The 22,722-nt window shown below is 31.6% G+C and overlaps 2 protein-coding genes across 2 annotated transcripts; both read left to right on the top strand.

The window, feature by feature from the left end:
* The first annotated feature begins 4,459 nt into the window (after positions 1-4,459).
* On the top strand, positions 4,460-6,400 carry LOC17895953 (ethylene-responsive transcription factor RAP2-4). Its single transcript, XM_006302415.2, has one exon. The coding sequence runs from the start codon at positions 5,012-5,014 to the stop codon at positions 6,062-6,064; it is 1,053 nt and encodes a 350-aa protein (XP_006302477.1). The 5' UTR covers positions 4,460-5,011; the 3' UTR covers positions 6,065-6,400.
* Positions 6,401-16,830: 10,430 nt separating this feature from the next.
* Positions 16,831-19,569, top strand: LOC17894292 (trehalose-phosphate phosphatase B). The gene is made up of 11 exons (XM_006302344.2): positions 16,831-17,193; positions 17,274-17,414; positions 17,520-17,591; positions 17,694-17,786; positions 17,900-17,956; positions 18,078-18,179; positions 18,490-18,567; positions 18,695-18,764; positions 18,873-18,943; positions 19,093-19,185; positions 19,299-19,569. The coding sequence occupies exons 1-11, from the start codon at positions 16,900-16,902 to the stop codon at positions 19,356-19,358; spliced, it is 1,131 nt and encodes a 376-aa protein (XP_006302406.1). The 5' UTR covers positions 16,831-16,899; the 3' UTR covers positions 19,359-19,569.
* The last annotated feature ends 3,153 nt before the right edge of the window (positions 19,570-22,722 follow it).

Genomic DNA, 22,722 nt, shown 5'->3' on the forward strand with positions numbered 1-22,722 from the left:
TATCCAATAATAAAAATGAAATAAAAACAAGTACTAAAATTAGCATATAAAAAAAAAGAAAAGGAGAAATTAGAGCATATGTCACGTTAATCACCACCACGATACACAAACAAACATATCACGCGAAAACGATAAGAAAGGAAAGAAGAGGGGAAAAGGTTGGTTTTGAACAAAATGTGACGGAGACAACTCACCCCAAAAGATTCACATTTTCATTCATTCATAAAACGACATCCAACTGCTCTGAAAACGACACCACCCTCTTCTTCTTTTATTGCAAATTAAAATTAAAATAGCAGCTATTATTTCTATTTTGCATCCCCAAAATCATAACATTTTCTTCTTATGTATGTATGTATGTATCTTCAACCATATTATTACCAACTAATCAATCACAACTTTATAATAAATGTGATAAATGGAAACAAAAACTTTTGATTTTATTCACAAAAAGGGGGTTTGATTCGTCATTAATTTGTTTCATGTGACCAAAATTGAGTAACACATTAAGTGGAGTGAGGTTGGTTACAGTTCACCGGTGACCACACAGCTACTTAGATAGATGACAGTTCAATCTGGGCCATTCATTACAAACACGTGGCGTAAAAGTGAGCGAGCCGCTGGATTTTTGAAAAGTTGAAGAAAAAAATAACGTTTTGTGATGGAAACCGCGTTTGAAGTGCTGAAGACAAAATAAAGTACACACGCGCAATCTATGCCACTGATTTTATTGGTTGGTTTCCATTTTATATATGAAAACAATACATATAATTTAAGGCTTATGAGTAGTCCAATATTATTATTATCTGTATTTGGAATAAAAAGCCATTAACAATAATCAGTTTTAAAAACAAAACAAAAATGTCAGAGACTCAGAGTTCTTGAAATACATGCAGATTTACATGTGCAAATGTTGCCGGATTGAAATATTTGTTTAGGATCGATGGATGAGAAAGACAAAAAAAAAGAAGAAGAAAAGAATTAAGAAACTGTGAACATTAAAACACAGCTAAACTAGAGCTGGCCGTGCATTATGCAGTTGACTATTTCATTTTCCTCATGACATGCTCCGCTAATTATTCCTAACATAAATATATACATAGTTCTCGATCGTATTATTCCACGTGAAATTTTTGTGTATAAGCAAAAACATTATCAGATTTTTCTTTTTCTTTCGTATGAGTTCATATATAAGGGACTCTTCCAATATATGAAAAGTCGAAGTATCCACCCTTGACCCCGTATTTACAAAACAATAAACATACTTTTTTTTTAATATAGATACAGTCTGTTTACCCTCTTTTGACTTCATATATTTTACACGTTTAATCGTTTGCAAATGATTGATAATTTAGTATATTAGATCCATATTATGTTAACATATTACTCATTCTTCAGAACGAAATAAAATATAAACATCAGTTTTTGACAGTACATGAGAAGCTGGCCGATTAGACTATTTTTCCTAAGCAACCTTAAACTGTTACGTTGCTTCACATTTATTGCTCACTCTTAACCGTTGGCTCTTTTGTAATGCCGTAGATCCGCCGCTATTTTAGTCCACTGCGAAACTCGAAGCTTCTTCCGCCGTCGCCACAAACGGGGCTTACGTGTTCAACGAGCACGTGCTTCCCACATGCGTACCTTACTTCGCCTTGCGCCTTCCATGCTCATCTTCTGACTTTTTTTCTTTCTAATGTATACACAAAACAAAATAATAGTTTTAAATTTGGTTTCAATCTGTTTTTACAAGCTCTAGACGCTTCTCATTTTTTTAGAGATACAAGTGGTACTTCCTTTTGCTTACCAAGTTTCTAAAGTTTGTGTGTTTTAAGCATGTGGTTTTGGTATTGATGCAACTTGATACAAACTAGCTACAAGTCTAGACGTTATGCGTCCTATCAGTTTTTTCGTTTTTTTTTTTTACCGGATCAGTTTTTATGGTAAACGGGTTATTGAAAATAACATGTTTCATTTCTAAAAAGTTAAAACTATCCACGGTAGATTAAAAAAATGGCACTTCATTTTCCTTCTCGTTCTCATGAATTGTTTTCGTGATGTAATTGTTAATACAACATGATAATCAATGTTGCATCATTTTCGAAATAGTTCAATCATATAAATACGAACAAAATTCGAATCTTGTACATACTAATATTCAGAACATTTGCAAAGTTTATTAGAACTTTATTTTGTCGGGAATTTTGTATTTAAACTAAAGCTTGCGATAAGATCCAAATTTGTGATAAAATGCGGCTACGAATAATATACACAGCTAGATAAGAATGAGATGGCGAAAGGTTCGGACTTTAGCTAAAAAATATTAGGGTTTTATATTAAGAAGATGATATAATATGGTAATGATAATGGTGGAGTTCTCCGCCAATCCATCTCTAAAAACCTCTAGAGACTTCTATTAAAATTTTGTAAAACACTATTTTATGTCGACTAAAGTCTAAACTACCCATTATAATTGTCATGATTAATACTTGCGCGACTAAACAACAACTTTAAAATATTAAATGGTGATGTAAATCAACATCACTTTGGGCGTCTTAACGATATTTTTCTTAATTCAAGATATTATTTCTTATACAATGTCAATAGTTGAATTTTGTACCACATTCGTTTGGTTGATTCCGTATAAAATTTCTTAGTGGTTGCATGTTAAAATTATACATACGTACAGACGACCAAGTGAAAAATTCATATCTTAACGTCTAATTGCTTACGCCATTAATGAGATTATGGCTAGTTTCTTTCTTACGATTACTACATACTTTTCTCTCTCAATAATATACCTACGACATTAGGTTCGTTTGGCTGACTAATCAAATATCGATAAGAGTATTAAGACAAAGAAAGTTACACAGCTTACAAGAGATATAACTATGTCTTTAACCCGGAGTTTGAACGTTTACGGCGATTCTTTTGATTTTTGATAGGCGATGGTAATATGTCTTTAACTTTATATATATGCATACTAATATGATTTCTAATACCATCGGGGAGTATAAAAAATGGTGAGAGATAACGAAAGATAAGAGATAAGAATGAGATAGGTGAGTGGCAAAGGGATGGTTCCAAAAACAGTTTGTGATATTCTTATCAATGGATGATGGGTCACCTACTTCCTCCTCATCATTTTCTATTTTATTTCTTTCATCTTAGTGGAGATATTTTCCAGGAACGAAATTTAATAAACTATTAACATGTGAGAAAATTAGGCAATATATATATATATATATATATATATACCACAAGTACAAAACTCAATTCATGTAACTATATTATGATTCATGTAATATCTGTTAAAACATATTGATCCATTCGTAACTTTTATAAAAGGCAAATAAATTTGTAATTGATACTAAAAAACCAACATCTTTCCAAAAAATATTATTTGGAAAAAACCAAGTCTCAGTTAAAAAATATATATATAATAAATAAAAATGTAAAAACGGTTTTTGTAGTTACTAATAATAAGACCGAAGCAAACAAATAATTTACTAGCAAAATTTGGTCTGTGAACTGTGCAAGTGTGAACACAAACCCGATCGGTCAACAAAATCAGGTACGACTATTTACTCCACAAAGCACAAATAATACGTGGACACGTGTTTGAAATTATTACATTTGGTAAGCCGTTTCACTGTGTCTATTACACGTGTCATTGAATCATTAGCTGCATGTCATTCTCCCACCCGCTCATATATACATAGAGCCAAAAATGAAACAATTATTGGAAATATGTTTGAAAATTATACAAATACTATTTTCTTCTTCTAAAAAACGAAAACAAGACTAGTTACCATATTTTGAAAAAACAAGTTACTCTTGTCTTACATTTGTTTTCCTTAATTCGCTAGATTAAATTTTGACATATATAGAATCAAGAGTAAAAAGTATATTTCTTAGACCATTTCTGATTCTCAATATAAATGACATCAAACAATAATGAAAAAAAACAAATATTATCTACGTATACAGTAAATAAATAAAAATCCAGAGGGTTTGACATTAGAGAGTTGAGATGATACACTTTAACAAGACGTTTTCGGTGGAATCATATTACTAAGGGTCGGATTAGTATTTTGTTACGGGTGTGGTAAAACTTGTATTGTTTTAAACTTTTAATAATATAAATCGTAAAACAGCACTTCTTCTATTTCATAATATAAAACATGTTGAAGAAGTTTTATATAATAAGATATTTTGTAAAAACATTTTCAAATTAAATAATTTTGATACATTTTTGTATGTCGACTGATATGATTTTAAGTATTATTTGTTTTTTACCGTTAACTTCTACTGGATATATATTTTAAATTGGTGATGGTATTATTAGTTATTATTAAATGGAAAAGATGGTAGTAAGAAAAAAAATGGAAAATAGGGAAGAAAAGGAGAAAATAGTGAGAGAAGAGCACACCCACTATATAAGCACATAGCCAAGCTGCTATGGTTAGTTCATCGGTGAGGTTTGAGAGTTATTCACTACACACACACAAAAAAAAAAATATTGAGTGTCTTCCCCCAAAAACAAAATTGGTAGATAACAGCAAATAGTTCTTGAATTTTTACAATTTTTTTTTCGCAATTTCCTCCTTACTGTTCTGTTGTTTCCTGCTCATTCGATCCGTTTCTGTGAATCATCTGTCTTTCAAAAACAAAACCAAGCTTATGAAACTGTGTTTATTTCTTTGTTTTGATTTAAAAGGCAGGTATTTTCAGAACGAGATCTTTTTTTCATATTTCTTCTGATTTTACCTCATTTTTCTTTTTCTTTTCTTCTTGTAGATTTTTAGTTCTTCGAGGGTGAATTTTTTTTTTTAAAATTCCCTCTTTTAGGAGGATCTACACAAAGGTTGCTTATTTCAAACCTTTTAGATCCATTTTAATTTTTATTTTTCTTGAATTTTCTCGGAAAAATCTCCTGTTTCTTTACTTTTGATAAGACTCAGGTTTACTTTTTTCGGATTCATTTCTATTTTAAAAAATCTCTTCAGAAATGGCAGCTGCTATGAATATGTACAGTAGTAGCACAACGTTTCAAGAATCATCAGATTCGTTTGGTGGTGGTGGTGAGCTCATGGACGCGCTTGTACCTTTTATCAGAAGCGTTTCCGATGATGCTCCTTCTTCTGCGTTTCTTCATCCCGCAGCCTCTGCGTCTGCGTTTTCTCTTCCTCCTCTCCCCGGTTATTACCCGGTTAACGTTGACTCTTCTTCAACAACGTTCTTGACCCAGCCGTTTTCATACGGGTCGGACCTTCAACAAACCGGGTCATTGATCGGACTCAACAACCTCTCTTCTTCTCAAATCCACCAGATCCAGTCTCAGATCCATCATCCTCTTCCCCCGACGCATCACAGCAACACTTTCTCGAACCTTCTCAGCCCGAAGCCGTTGCTGATGAAGCAATCCGGAGTCGCCGGATCTTGTTTCGCTTACGGTTCAGGTGTTCCTCCGAAGCCGACGAAGCTTTACAGAGGTGTGAGGCAACGCCACTGGGGGAAATGGGTGGCTGAGATCCGTTTGCCGAGGAATCGTACCCGTCTTTGGCTCGGGACCTTTGACACGGCGGAGGAAGCTGCGCTGGCCTATGATAAGGCCGCGTATAAGCTGCGCGGCGATTTCGCCCGGCTTAACTTCCCAAACCTGCGTCATAACGGATCTCACATCGGAGGTGATTTCGGTGAATACAAACCTCTTCACTCCTCAGTCGACGCTAAGCTTGAAGCGATCTGTAAAAGCATGGCGGAGACTCAGAAACAGGACAAACAGACGAAATCATCATCATCATCGAAGAAACGTGGTTCATCCGTGAAGCCAGAGAAGGTGGTCTCGTCGCCAGATCCGTCGGAGGAGAAGGTCAAGGCGGAGGAAAACTCGGTCTCGATCGGTGGATCTCCAACGTTGGAAGAGTCCACCGCCGGATCTTCGCCGCTGTCGGACCTGACGTTCGCTGACCCGGAGGAGCCGTCGCAGTGGGCGGAGACGACGTTCTCGTTGGAGAAGTATCCGTCGTACGAGATCGACTGGGATTCGATTCTAGCTTAGAGGGGCAAAATAGGAAAATCCGCCGCTTGCAATGGAGTTTTTGTGAAATTGCTTGACTGGCTCTCTTTTTTATTTTTATTTTTTTTTTTTTTTATCAGAGTAAATTATGGTTTAGGAGTTAAAATTTACGCACTACTGTTAATATTTGGTTATTATGGTTTGTATTATTATCTCTGTGTCGGTCCAGCTTGCGGGTTTTTTGTCAGGCTGTCGACCATGCCACAGTTTATGTAATCTTTTGTCATATGTAATTCCTATCTTCAGTTTCTTTTATCTCAACGCTACTTTAGTTTTTTGTACTGCATGTAATTGAAATCGTCTATTATGATTCTCTTATTTGTATATATGCATAATGCTATCAACTTATTTTACAACACGATTAGCCGTGTTAACCCATATTAACCGAGATAAAACCATGTGGCGTCGAAGAAGATGAATGTGTTGGAACATGTAATCTTAATGACTTAAAAGAGATTAGAGCTGTTGAAGTTGTCAACGTATTTACAACCTACAATTCAAATGAAGCACGTCTCTCGAGTCTCGTCATAGATTTTAACGTTTTCGTAATCTGTCAGGCCCGTCTCTCATTCGTCAAAGATAAATCCAAAAGGTTGAGTTTGATTGATAAATTTACGTAACCCCTAAATAAATTATGTTTATATAGACGGATTGATCATACAAGTATACCAGCGCATGATAGCATATAATATCTACTAATAACGTTTGCCAAAATCATAATTAAGTGTGTTTTTTTTTTGAATAATTAATTAATTGTTTCACATAATCTATAAATCCAAAATGATAGTTCCGAATATTATTAAAATATCAACATATACTTTGAAATTCGAATATGTGTATTATTCATAAGATAAAGTATGCATGTAACGTTTCTAGTCATAATATAAAACAGGTGGCAGCAGTCAGAAACGGTTTTGTTTCACTAAATTTTTTGTTCATACGTAGGAATGTTGCAACTATGAGAGTTTTGTGTTGTTGTAACGCATTTTACACGATAAATGCTCGTTCGCTAACACGCCACCTTAGTTTTTGTTTCTGTGTTTTTGGATCTTTCTCAGTTTTCACATGTTCTCAACTCCGTAAGACATCATTATCAAGCAATATATATATTTTGTAGGTACGGTGTCCGTTACTATTCAGAAATGGTGAAAAGCTTGGTTGGTTGGCGTGTTGGTAGATGTGGCCGGCCTTGCAGTAACTTTTCGTGAAGCAATCTTCTAATATCATCGATTCACTTATATAAAAAGTTCAAAACAATAATAACACAAATATTAGATTTTGTAATATCAAAAACAATCTACAAAAAAAAAACCCCCAAATAATATTTCGATGTCACTGTAGTAGTGAAGTAGAAAATGACAAAGTCAGAAGCAATTTGATCGATTTCTTCGTGTGTTTTTTTTCTTCTTCTAAAGAAGTATTTATATATAACATTTCAAAATAGTTTTACAAAGGAATCTATATATTTTATTTTGGTATGTATATAAAAGTAGGAAAAAGAGGAGGATTACAAATTACGCAAAGGAAGCATAAAGATGGAAAAGTTTGAAAGGCACACAACACCAAAACAAAACAAAAGGATCCCCCACCAAAGATTATGTTCACACTCCATTTTTCAACCATGTTATCTAGTGTACAAGTTGTTTGTTATTTTTATATGGCATTGCATTGAATTCCCTAACACCATTATTGTTGTTCATTGACGTGTGTGAATTGTGATGTTGAATAGAAAAGCTATCCAGCCTGAGTACCTGTGTCCTTTTTTTTTTTTGGTCATATCCTTCTTCAGTTAGTTTTTTACTTCGATTTAGTTTAACCAACTTACCAAAAAAAAAAGCACAATTCAATGATTTTTAGTTGACAACTTAAGTCTTAATACATTTTGACCAATTACAAAATTAACGAGACTAATCTTGATTCTAAATACAAATAACCTCACATCCAATAAGAGAGAAACAACAAGTCCAACGACAATATTTTATAAGTTGTGATTTTCAGTTCAGAGATCACTTGTTCCTAGCACTCTGGCAGGGATCAGTTCAGAGAAAATTCTCTAACAACAATTTCAACAACAAAACTTTTAAATATATGGGTTCTTTTCAAACTAGCCTATCTAAAACCCAATTTTCCCCCGGAGGCCCATATTGACGATATTATACGAACATGTAAAACATGCAGTTTTTTTTAGAACAAACACTTTTATTGAATAGGCCTTCCCAAAATGGGCCAAGACTTGGAGAAACAACAAGAGTCCAACATACAAAAGAGGATGACAGAGATACTATGCCGTCGCCGGATTGGATCCTGACAGAGATACTAAAACCCATTCAACCTCTTACCCCCATGAGGCCATGAGATAAAGTGCACAAATGATTGGTGAAAGTAATAATCACGTTGAACTTTTTTTTTTTCTTTCTAATCAACCTTTTCTACAAAAAGGATAATCATATAGTAAAACAATAGAGAAAGTGAAATATTCAAATTTTATTTCCAAAGGAGGATGATTTGACAAAGAAGTAATTTTTGAAAACATAAAAAAAAAACACATTTCCACTGAATGCAACTATTTAGTTTTGACCCAGGTTCGATCCACCCTGTAAACAAAAATTATGGTTGTGTGGGAAGTCTGTCAATTGGGTCAAGGCCCAGTTGGTTTACCTGGTAGTCAGAAATGCAGGCGGCCTGACTATCCCCTGGCATTAGTCGGAAAGCATTCCAAACTCGGGATAGACAGTGTGGTGGTCCTTCGGGGAGAAGTCCACTCTGACGCAATTCGGTGCGTTTCTACCGAGGCTGACCGGATCAGCCGATAGGGTTTATTAAAAAAAAAAAAAAAAAAAAAAAAAAAAAAAAAAAAAAACTATTTAGTTTTGTTTATTCTTTTGCCGTCTTTTGGTCATCTCGGTGATGTGTAAAGTCTACATATATTTCTTTCTCGCAGTTAGTGGAGAATGAGCTTTTAATGGGCTTCGATGGATCATTACTAGCCCGATAACTGTGTGTCCCTTATATATGTTTTTTTTCCCCCATTGGGTCTCTCAGTCTCACATCTCCCACTTAGGTATTTAGGTATTTTCCGTTTCAAATTAATATTGCACAACATAAACACAAAACACTTAAAAAAAAAAACAAAAAAAAAACTGTAAATTCATCGTAGAAAGTTTGTTATTAATTATATTTCAAAAGGTATTATAGAAAAGTAGAGTCCAAATCAACAATACTATATAAGAGAATGGCACTAATTTGTGGACTTTTTGATAAAGTAACTTATTCAAGTAAAATGCTTAAGATTTTGACGTTACATCGAGAGACTTTGGTACTAAGGATCAAAACTTAGTTGGAAATGACAAAGAGCTTAGTGTGTACCATAAAATGGACAAAAATGTATCCATCCACTAGGAACAAGCTAAATCAATCAAGTATTTTCCTAATTCATTATATATTTTATTTGTCAACATTTAGTTATAGTTTATACGTAAGATAATATATATTTTGTTGCATCCCCACCAAAGAACTCATAGAAAGTAAAAGTACAATTACCGATCAGATATTCTCATTTAAATAAGCAAAAGCAAAGACGTTCCGTTCGTGGCAAATCTTGGAAATCACCCATTACAAACTTTTTTTCTTTTTTTTTACCCATTACAAACTTAACATTAGAACAAACGAAGATATGTGTCAAATATATAGTAATTTGTAATTTATAAAGTATGAAATAACATGATCTTTCCTGTTGCAACTCACCACCTATAATGTATGAATTATAGCACAACAGTGGAGAAGATATCATCTGGGACGTGATCGATCATATTCTCAAACAATTCTCTTTTACTTAATATTTTTCATAAAAGAAAAACACTAATACATTTAGATCTGATTTCTATTTTTAAAAAATCTACACACTTCTGATATAAATTTTGTATAACTTTAAAATTTAAAACTAGTATATAAATTCTAATCTAACATATATTATATCCAATGATATTAGCACAATTCGTTAACAAATCAAATTTTTTGTTACTGTTAATTTGTCTTTACATATAAAATAATAACTATGTTACATATTCTAGAATGTGTTGGAGTAGCCGACTAGCTAAAGGTCAATTTGGTGGTTGACCTATAGATATGTAATACCTGATATATAAATTTCTAACATGTCACACTTAAAATACAAACGAACATTGTGTTGTTGGCTTTGATAACATATATAATATACTTTACAATACACAAATATTAAATATGTTACATATTCAGGAGTGTATTGTACTAGGTAAGGGCCAATTTGGTGGTTGATAACTTGATATCAAATCAATATATTACTTAATTAATTAGAAAAACAAAGTGACACAAAAATATTAAAAGTGGTTTACTGTTACTCGGTTCACTAAAACCCGAAAAAAAAAAACAAGAGTTTTCATGTCGTTTTTAGTCGTAAGTTGGAAACACTATTCAGACCTAACTCTAATAGTTAAGTTTATCTTTCATCAGTTTCTACCAAACTATACATTTACATGTGTCTTCACACGACTTTACACCTTTTTTTTGTTCTCATAATATTGTTTTCTCCATCAGTCATATTCTAATTAATGTGCATGGCTGCATGCCATAATAAAATTTGGTAATAATATATAAATTGTTGTCTATAATATAAATCTATTGTAATTTTTTATACGTCTTTTCCCATATAACCGACCACTATAGTCACTAGACATTCATTTAGTTTCATACACAGGAGAATGATGGTGAAGTCGAAGTTGGCGGCATATATAAAACTTCTGAGAAACTTTATAGTTTCTTCTTGTTGTGTAGCTAACCTAATATATATGTCTTTCAGAATTTTTTTGTAAAGCTATTTAAACTCTTGCAGAAGCCTTAGTTTCGATCAACAAACCCAATATCTAAGTAGACCTTCCAGAAAAACGGGGAGTACGTTGTAAACAGACGATCATATGTATGTTCATTTGTTATTATATTTGTAAACAGGATTATTTCAATAAAGAAATATGATAATGTTCATAACAAAATAATCTACGACGTCGGTTTGAGTGTTCTACTCTTTTTTTTTTGGTAGGACTTTGAGTGTTCTACTCTTGTTTTAAAGGTTTTTCCATGTTTGGATTTATGGTGCATCACATAAAGCAAAATAAGAAATATGACAATAATATATTTGGGAAAAAAATTAGATTAAACGTATATTATTAGCTTTGTATTTTAGGATGAATACTCATTACTCGATCTGTACATGTACATATAAATAATGTAGTAAGGTGTCCCTCCTCATAAGGAATTGGCCTAACAAATTCATATATTATAGATCCAAAAATATGAAACCAACTGAATATTTTTTTTTTATTCCTAGTTTCAATGGAATACAATTTTAACTCCTAAATGTAAACGTAAATCAAATCACTGTAAAATACTTTTCATATATATTTTTTAAAATCAGTACAAGCATCGTGGAAAGGAAAGCTTAATTCCCATTCCATATATATATTGTTGGTTCGAGTGAGTTTAAATATTGTTCATGTCAATAAAATAGTACAAGATATATTATTGATCGCACCGTAGCAAAACCCCAATGATGATATTATTTAAAAAACAATCAAACTAACATTTGAATATAACATTCGGAAAGAAAGAACACTAAAGAAACAAGCTCCTTTTATTTAGCTCATGGGGCAAGACAGTTGAAATGTGGCCCTATGCTTCATCGAAGAGACTAACAAATCTTCGGTTTTGTTTCTTCCTTTAAAAAAAAAAAATAGCATCGGGAATGAGCCAAACAGTCATATACAAACTGATGGTATACGAAATTGTAATCATATTAAATCAGTTTTATATCAAAAACAATTCTCTAAAAGTTAATTTTACTCAAAATGTGAGCATTCATATGTATATAACTGAAAAACAAAGCTCGTATGGCATATGATCTAGTTTTGAAGCTGGTTAAGTTAACAACTGACAAATAAAGTAACATTAGCGGATAAAGAATCAAGCGATCAAAACTGAAACTTGACAAAAAAAGGAACTACCAACTAGAAACATTTGTGCAAGTGGGAAAAATAATAGATAGCCACGTACGTAGGTTTAGTTGAGGAGCTGTGAGATGGGGACACATTCACATGTTTTATAAAAAAATCAAAATTATTGTGTGGAAAAAGAATAACTAAAATCAATACTATTATGTTTATATTAATCTTTAATTAGTTTCTAACCGTAAGAATCTAATCTTACAGTTGAATTTCAATCACATTACGTATTTTGATTTGATTACACTAAAAAGTAACTCTTTTCGATTATATTCGTATCATTTTTTTTAGAAAACGAATCAGCGGTAATCGATTAAATAAAACAGAGATTTTCTTAATTCGAATAAATTTAAATTTACATTATTATAAGTTTACAACTAGTCACTCTCTAGATCTAATTTTCTTGATTCGAATCAACTCGAGTTAGGATTTATTAGTGAAAAAGTTGGAAAATAAAGGCATTTGCTAGGGTCTTTATAGATCTCTCCTAAATCTAAAAAGCTTAGGCAATTTATCAAATTCTTTACGCATGATATAATCACCCGATATAGTTTTTACTTTTTAAAATTCAACAAAAAACTTTAAGTTCCATTCTTGAAATTATTTATATATTACATATTTTCCATTTCGCTATTATTGTTTTCAGCACTCATATGGAAGCATATCTTATAAATAAAAGTAAGAATTACGAAAATATTAATGAGGGAAGAAATCGGAAAATATATTATTGTTCGTTCGTACATATCTTCGGTTTAGCAAACTTAAATACGAATATAATGATGATAATAAGCAAAAAAAAAAAAAGGTGATAAGGAGCCAAACAGTAATTTTATAAACTGATATAGTTGGTTCGTAAGTTTTGTCAGACTGTTTGGTTCAAAGAGATTATGTATGATGTGAACCAAATCTCCCAAGTTCTTCTTTTATAAGTAATAATAAGCGATTAGCTCTAAATCGCCAGACCCTTAAGTTAATCTTAATCCTACTGAAATGACACGTGACACTATGAGTCTCTCTCACGTAGCATTTTTCTCACCATATTTACGTTATGGCATCTAAAAGAGTCAAAACGGTATCTTAACATTAAGCTTAAATCAAACCAAATTAAAATCATCTTTTAATATTTGATTTTAACATTTTTGGAATTATAATTACCAAGTGTTGAGAAATTAAAATATAGGGCAAAAAGAAATATAAATAGCATTTTTTTAAAAAAAGTCTTCTTAGACCTTAATGATAATTTTTTAGTAAACAAAAAAAATGAGAATTAGGAAGTTCTAGAAGAGAAAGGCCCACCACAGTGCATGGACCATGCGAACAAATTTTAATGAAAAAGAAAACACAAAAAAAAAAAAAAAATCTTCCTTAATAAGAAAGTTATTCCAAGGTCTCTTTGTGGAATGGGGACCCTTAATTAATCAAAATATCAATTCTCCTAAAAATATCAACTTACACCTCAATGGTAATTATAGTTTTTTTTTTAATTTAATAACAAATGGCTTAGCAGTCTAAGTCTTCTTTTATGTTAGTTTTATTTTAGTTCTGATTGAAAGTACCCTAAATTTTGAAGAATAATAAAAAAAGTTTGGCAAAATCACATGCGTGTGTAAACCTGGATTAATTAATTTGCCAAACGAAACACGTAAACCTTATTAATTACTATCCTCGTTTGATTCAACCCTTCTTCTAGACGACATTCATATACACCAAAAGAGTCATGGTTTAACACATTACATTGTTTTACCTCATTTATGCTAACAAGTAATTAGTAGCATGCATGCATATTGACAATATTCATTCGTTAGTATTGTTTCTGCAACGTGTTTTGTTCTTTTTCTTAGTCACACTGAATCTGGAGGCAGTATTGACAATGTATGGAGTTATGAAGCCAAAAATCTTTCGGACTTCCTCTTGAGCCCAACGACTTGGCCGCATCCTATATTTCTTGATCGACTTAGCTTGTTTACTTTTAAAGTTGTTCGATAAAGATATTGTACGTAGTTTTGCCTATGTTCTTTTTCCTAAATATTTCTGTATTTATTTTTTTGTCCTGTTTCTGTTTCTTCTAAAGCTAAAAAATTAATAAAAAATTGTAAATTATATATATATATTTCATAATTAGAAGAACTGTGATTGTGTAAAAATATATCTCATGTTAAAAGTGGACCATCATTCTGTATATTATACCCTTTATGTTTGCTTAAAAAATGTTTTGTGAGATGTATAATTTGAATCATGTAATTGAAAGGGAACACACAAATCGAAAATTTAATCGTGTCAGAGAATATAATTTGGTATATGGAACTATTTACAATGAACTTTTGGGTTATGGTGATTAGTTCATGAACCCAACAATGCCTAATTTAGCTTTTCTCTAACCGCCGCCAAATTAATATAAAGATACTAAATACATAATTAAGCAAGAAATAAAGCAAAACCACAAACGCATATTTGTCTAATCAACAGCACGAAAATGATCAGAAACTTCCCACTCATGTGTTTATGACTGTGCTTATATAAGTACAAGTTAAGTTAGTTGAAATACAATGAACATATAGAATATGCCAATGGAGCTTATTTTAATACATTTTCTAAAAAAATTTAATACTACTAAATACAAAGTGGATGTCCCCGACGGAACAAGAAATGTAAAGGGTTTATAATTTCGTGCCCTTTGTGGATTCTCAAGTAACGAAAGTCAAGAATGTTGACCCATGTGGTCGTCTTTAGTTATGAAATGAGTATTCAAATACCAATTAGATGTAGTTTAATTAGCGAGAAAAGCTCGAACAGCAGGATCCACAACAACCCGTGGCGAATAGTAGCTAGTTTTATTGAATTATATAATGGGTGGTGAAGCCGTACGTATATAATACAAACAATAGTGCATGCAATGAAATAACATGAATGAAAGAGAAGAAAAGTGATACACGTAGGATTTATGTACGATTTTTATCATTATAATTCCAAAGAGAGTTTATATAGCTACTAGTTTCGATTTGAATACCACAAACTGTTAGATAGATTTGGGTGCAATCGTTTTTATGTTCCTGTGGGCGTTTCGGTCTACTTCTTTGTCTTTTCCTGATTTTAATTAGGTCTAATTAAAAGCGGGCTGCTTAAAGATTCATATTAAAAGTGCTCAAAAACAAGAATTTCCCATTTCCTCTAGTTCGGTAAACCAATGGATCTGTGTACTATATATGGCCGTAGCTGGTTATTATAAGGCATGTGATTGTTAGATAGGCAATGTGAGGAAAACATATAAGATATATAAGATGTATAATAAAAAAAAAAAAAAAAGAAAGAAAGATAGGCAATGTGATTGTTAGATAGGCAAACGATATTTAAAACTTCGTTCGTCTTATAAGCTCATAATCATATCATTAGCCGCATTACTCGAAGTCACAACATATTGACATATATAGCGCAATGTAAATTACATGTTTTTTTTTTGTGAGGAAAAGTATATAAAGTACACACATATTGACATATATAGCGCAGTTTAAAATATAGGAAGCAAGTTTATGAATATATGCTAGTATGGAATTTCGGTAAAGTTTAAACTTTTCTCCCAATCTTACGTACGAATATAGGCGAGATAATGTAGTAGAGATATGGTTTTTGGACCAAAATTCTGAATTATTAATCTCATTGACGATGTGTATTTCTAAGAATTTCAAGAATCTTTTTTTTTTTTGGTAATGAGAATTTCAAGAATCTTTAAAACCCAATTGGTTAGTGTTTTCCAAACTTTAAAAACATTTCACGCCGTACGTTTTTCATTCGCTACGTTCCTTAATTACCACCATTTTCTATCTTAAGAGATTAGGAAGAGATAAACTAATTATACATATATCCCAACGAATATTACCATATTTTCACTCTCTTTGTTTTGGAGTGTAACCTTTGATCTATCTATCGATATACAGTAATTAAATCTATAACGATGACCAACCCTGATTAACGTCTGCGCGTATTCTACATTAAATTTTACTAGCTCGTAAGCTAAATTAATACTCACTACATATTTTTATTTTATTTTTCTTAAAGCAATCTAGCTAGCTCGGATGATTAAAACAACAATCTGTGATAGAAAAGGGATCTATTCTTCTTTCGTGTGCCATCAAAAACTCATATCTCATGCTACTTAATTAAAAATATAGACCAATTATGAATGGATTCGACGCATTTGTTTAGACCAAGAAATTTCAGATATTGCGGTCCATAATTTTTTCAACTCAATTGGAATGTTTTTTTTCTCTATTTTCTTTTTCCGCCAAGCTTCGAGCTTACATATAGTCTACCTCCGAAAAAAAAAACATTACAGATAGTTTTAACTTATGGACACCGGATATCATTTTTTTTCTTAAGAGTTTATTAAATAATAAGCTAATGTATGTTTCCAATGTCATAAATTGATATGAAACTGTATAGATTTCCCATTTTCATTGCTAATTAAGTTATTGAAAATATAAGAGTCAAGAGCATGCTTAAACAAAAGAACAAGTAATTCTTCAAGGATCCAATGGGAGAGTGAAAAAAATAGCTATAAGGGAAGGAGAAATAAAGAGGCATAATGTGGCCAAAAAGGTACAGAGGGAGCCACCAATGATAGATGAAATTTTTATATTTTTCTCTTTTATATCTTTTGTCTTCTCTTCCTTCTTCTCACACTTGTCCTTATAAATTCCTCTTCTCCTCTTTCACCATTTCCTCCTCCTCACCTTCTACCTCTCTCCACATCTCTCTCTCTCTCTCCCTTTCTTTCTCTGTCTCAACGAGAATATGACTAACCAGAATGTCATCGTTTCCGACAGAAAACCCATCTTGGGTTTGCAAACCATCACTGTCTCTGTCTCCAACTCTCCTCTGTTCTCTAACTCATTCCCCACTTACTTTACCTTCCCTCGTCGAAAGTTCTTGAAACTTCTTGAAGCAGCTGACAACAACAAGAACAAGAACAACAACGCTCCAAAGATTACATCTTGGGTCGAATCCATGCGTGATTCTTCCCCTACACGTCTCAGATCCTCTTCCCATGACTCTGTTTCAGATAACGCCGACAAAACGTCTTGGATCGTACGTTAAATCTGAATATTAACTAACCATTCTCAGGATTCTGGAATCTGATCATTTATTCATCTTGTTTTTTGGTTTAGGTTCGATTTCCTTCGGCTTTGAACATGTTCGATGAGGTTGTGAATGCTGCTAAAGGGAAACAGATTGTTATGTTTCTTGATTACGACGGAACTCTTTCCCCCATAGTTGAAGATCCCGACAAAGCTTTCATAACCCATGAGGTAGTTTTTTTTTATTCTCTCTTCCATGGCTCAAATTATAGATTACTTATTAATTTATTGTTTTTTGGATTAATAATGTATATACCTTTTGTTTTGTTCTTATAGATGCGAGATGTTGTAAAAGACGTCGCTTTAAATTTTCCTACTGCTATTGTCACCGGACGATCCATAGATAAGGTACATTACATTTTACCAAATAGTATTAATTGAATATATATATATTTTAGAATATCATTTGATTTACTCATATTAATAATATAATATGCTTTTTATTTTCAGGTTCGTAGTTTTGTGAAAGTAAACGAGATTTACTATGCCGGAAGCCACGGCATGGACATTGAAGGTCCGACCAACGAAAATAGTTACTGTCAGGTGAGAAAACAAATATGCACATAACTCAACATGTTTTTTTAAAACAATATATATAATCTAATAATCTGATTTCTAAAGTTTTTTTGTTTTTTTTGTTGAAATGATGATAATAGAGTAAAGAAAGAGTGCTGTTTCAACCTGCACGTGAGTTTTTACCAATGATCGAGAAGGTACGTACACTTTGAGATCTTTTTTTTTTCTTTTTTTTTTCTAACGTCACAATTACGTACGGTTAAAAAACAGTAGTAAGAAAATTATTTTAACTTTGTGGGATATTAAATAATTTTTCAGGTGGTTAAGATTTTAGAGGAAAAGACAAAATGGATCCCTGGGGCTATGGTGGAGAACAACAAGTTTTGTCTGTCCGTACATTTTAGACGTGTTGATGAGAAGGTAAGAACAAAATAATAATAATGATGAAACAACAAAAAAAAAAGTTCTCTTTATTTGAAAAGATTAAAAAAAATGGTCCAAACTATTTCTTGTTTTTTAACCCAAAGTACTTAAGAAGACTAAAAGACTTATTCAAGTATGTTTTAGTAATGTAGCACCTAATTTTCAAATAAGAAACACTATCGTTAAAGATTATTCGGTATTTCACTGTTCAGTAAACAAAAAGCAAAACACCGGTGTTACTCATATCAACATTGGCACTTTTCATTTATGAGAACAAATGATTTATTTACGTGGTTCTTTGTAACAGAGATGGGCAGCACTAGCGGAAATAGTAAAATCAGTTCTTATTGATTATCCGAAGCTGAAACTAACACAAGGCAGAAAGGTAAACTAATCTTCATGCCCCTTTGTTTTATTGGTCATTAGAAGGCTACTAAGTATTAATACAGAATAATATCTTTAGTATCTATAATCCTTAATTAATCTGTAATCTTTATATTGTATAAAACCAGGTGCTTGAAATCCGCCCCACGATCAAATGGGACAAGGGCCAGGCACTCAATTTTTTGCTAAAATCATTAGGTGAGACTTGAGAGAACCCCTCATATATTTAATTATCTATTTATTTTGCAAATACAGTATTTGTTAGATCTGTAAATTCTTATTTCTCTAATCTAATTAATAAAATAGGATATGAAAATTCAAAAAATGTTGTTCCGGTGTATATCGGGGATGACCGTACCGACGAAGATGCGTTTAAGGTATAGTTTACAATTAAATAAATACACGCTTTCGTACCTATATATATATATATATATATATATATATATGCATACGTATAACGTATGTTAAACCAAATCTATAGCATAGCGTACGTTCAACTAACATTTTGACTGTATAATTTTGATAGGTTCTACGTGAGAGAGAACAAGGTTTTGGGGTTCTTGTCTCAAAAATTCCAAAGGACACCAATGCTTCTTATTCTCTTAAAGACCCTTCTCAGGTATACTTTAAAATCCTACGACTCTTTTATAATTAAGGGATAATTTTTTATTATAACTATAGTTATGTGTATGTTATTAATATTATTAACTATTAAGCTCTTTTATTGTACAGGTTAAAGAGTTCCTGAAGCGTTTGGTTGAGTGGAAGAAGAAGACAGTGGGAGAAGAGTGAAAAAAATGCATACAACATAAATAACACCTGAGTTTTATTTCCAAATTTTGAGTAGATTATTAATTTATATAAGCACCCTTTTATATTAGCTGATGCCTAGGGGGGTGTTTTGGCCTGAAGTCTCTCTCTCTCTTTTTTGGATCTACATCGAACCGAAAATTGTAAATTTCGTGTAACGATTTAGAAATGAAAATAAATTAATATTTACTCATTCCAACTTTTTTTTTTGTTTCTCAGCATACCACTTCAAATATTATTACTTTTAGTTGTTTAATTACTGAATATGGGATATAGAAAAGAAAAAGGAAATTACTACACCTTTACCAACACTGAAGGCGTTAAGTTGTACTACGGTAAAGACATCATAATCACAATTATCTAAGTTTACAAAAAAAGAATAAAATCAAAGAGAAGGAATATGCTTGTATAGTTGTAGTATAATGATATTATTATTATGATATAATACCCTTTAACCAGAAAAACAAAAATATTGATATTGAGAGATAAGAGTAAACAATAATAGTGTCAGTTGTCACAGATTTTTTGTTTTCCTTTTAGTCGTTACAGATGGTTAGACTGTGCGTACTGCATAGTATATGATGTGTTTATTATATCACATACTTATTTATATCAGTATACTTCACGTACCCATTGAATAATGAGCCAACATACCATTTGTTTACGTTTTCAATGGATCCGAGAAACTCCCTCTAAAAATTATAAAATAAAGTATGGGTCACTGATTACATGAAAATACGAAATCTCACGAGTTTGTATAGTATAGTTTTTAACAGAGTTAGAAAAATAATATAATATTAGTGAAAGTACTGTTTTGCAGGGAAGGAAAAGCTCTCCTTGTCTGTTTATTTAAATACTCAAAAAAAAAAAAAGCAAACTGAAATGATAATAGGATCATGGACAATCTGAATAAAACACTTCCGCAAAACACAAGAATTTCAAATCCCAAATAATAATATCTTTTTCTATGTTTTTTCATCTCATCACACCATTTCTAAGCTTAGATATATAATATTGCTACAAACATTATAAAAGATAATAATTAACCAGTTAGACTACCTCCATTGAGGGGTTTTACCTAAATAACAAATTCAAATTAAATTAATAAAAAATAAAAATGTATGAAAGAGAAGGAATTAAGGTTCTAAAATGGAATAGAACCCATAAAACACACTTCATTACACATGGCATTTTATTGAGTGGTCTATTTTATGTGCTCATTTTTAGAGTCTAACCATTGAGGATGCTTTTAGAAATTAAACAAAAAGAACTAATCAAATTATTCTATTTTGAAAAAATTAGAGTTTTTACTGTGAAATTATAAGAGTGAAGTAGATTGAATAAAAAGCTCGAATTACTGGAAGAGAAAGGGATACATTAGGGGGTGAACATATAATTAACAACTTTATCCAAATATAGAAACTTAAAGTTTATTCATAGGCTATGGGTTTTGGACTATTGGCACTGAGATGTGATAGCTGATAGGAAAAACAAAGGAAAAATTTGACGAAGCTATGATTTCCCAACAAAGTTAATATTATTAGTTTGGACGACTTTTGTTGTATCCAAATTTGTGTGGGGCTTTTTAATTTGTTAAACAAAAACTTTAGAAATATATATTATTTATTTTTTGTTAAAGAGTTTCAGCTTATTATACATACATGTACATGTATTATATATATGTTTATAAGATTATAACTATAGTGTAAATATCTAGAGATAGAATCATGATAGATTATGATAGCTAGGATGGGTCAGCATTATCCAAAACATTTAGATGAAAAACTGCATAACATTTACATGTTACTTGCACGATCTTGACAATGTGATAATTAAGAAGTAATTAGTAAAGATTTCTCTTTATAATTTTAGTTAAGTATCAATAATTATTATGGCAAGCCAGGGTGATGAGAACATTAATGACAAGTTGCATGCAGATCAAGAACATGCAAATTTCTGAGAAATTAGTTTTTGTTTAATAACAACTTTGTTATAAACTAATAGTCTCCAGATATTTGAGATAGCTAAAGTCACAAACTTTAAAGCAACACTCATTAATTAAGTTATATTTGTTGTGCATGATAAGTTAATCTAGTGTTGCTTAAAAGTTTAATGGACATAGCTGATAGATCTGACCTGTATAGTGGTAAACCATGTAAGGGGGGAGTTCGACAAGTGGGAAATAATAAGATCAAGTGCATGCGATTGTTGACAATACTTCTGAATTGGACTATCCTTTTTTCCCTTTTGTTAATAAGTATTCGATCGATTTGTTCATGTGCATGCGTTAACACTGACACATACTTCTGCATTGGTCTCTATCTTACCTTTTTTTTTTGTTAATGGTTATTCGAGTTCTCCTTTTTTTTTTTGTTAATGATTTTCATGTTGCCATAAGTAACAGAAATATATGAAGATAACATACAATTGATTATAAATTGACACTGTTAGATAAATTTGTTCTGCTCAAATGGTGAATTAATACGATTATTACAAAAATGTTCATAGTAGAGATTTTAACAATTTGTGTATGGATATGTTTATGTTAAACAGAAACGAAAAGGGGAAGTAGGAATCTGGTTAAAGTAAGGTCTCTTTTATTTTCTCTTTTAAGTGAACTTTTCATTATTTAAAAGAAAAGACTACAATGTCATAAACTTATTAATGTATTGTGGTGTGTGTATAGTCTATTGTGAGTTATATATTTCGAATGGTAGGTGGTGAAAAGGAAAGCCGCTATAAAGTAACACTACTTAGGTTGAATGAGGAGTTGGAATCCACTTAAAGTGGTTCGAATTAATGAAAAAAAAACATAAATATATAAAAATATACTATTAATATTTTACACTAATCCTTTTTCCATTGAGAATTAATAATATGTTAGATATATTTGGACTTCAAGTGGGACAACCAACATGCTTCCATTCCACGAGAGGACATGACTCGATACGTGTAAAGAAACTAAAGCCGTTCAAGTGTGTGTGTATCTTCACTTACATATTTACCTTATTGATTAACTTATTTTATATATATTATATAAAGATGAAACCCCATCATTGGTGGCCCGACTTGGATGGAGAAAAATTAAAAAATTAAAAACTAAGTACGATTTCCTCCAATTATTGGGATCAAACTCTATTTGCATCTTCTACCTATTCTTTTTTTTTTTTTACTATGATTCTCAAGTTATGTAGTTATACGTGACCGAATAAATAAGACCATATCTAGATAGACCAAATCTCTCAACACTTCACTAGTTTATCACCTAGTTTCAGCTAGTTTTTACCTAGTTAGAATAAATAACACATTTTGTATATAAAATACAATTTGCATTGTTTTTTATTTT

Source organism: Capsella rubella, unplaced genomic scaffold, assembly GCF_000375325.1.
Source record: "Capsella rubella cultivar Monte Gargano unplaced genomic scaffold, Caprub1_0 scaffold_2, whole genome shotgun sequence".
Classification (NCBI taxonomy): Eukaryota; Viridiplantae; Streptophyta; class Magnoliopsida; order Brassicales; family Brassicaceae; genus Capsella; species Capsella rubella.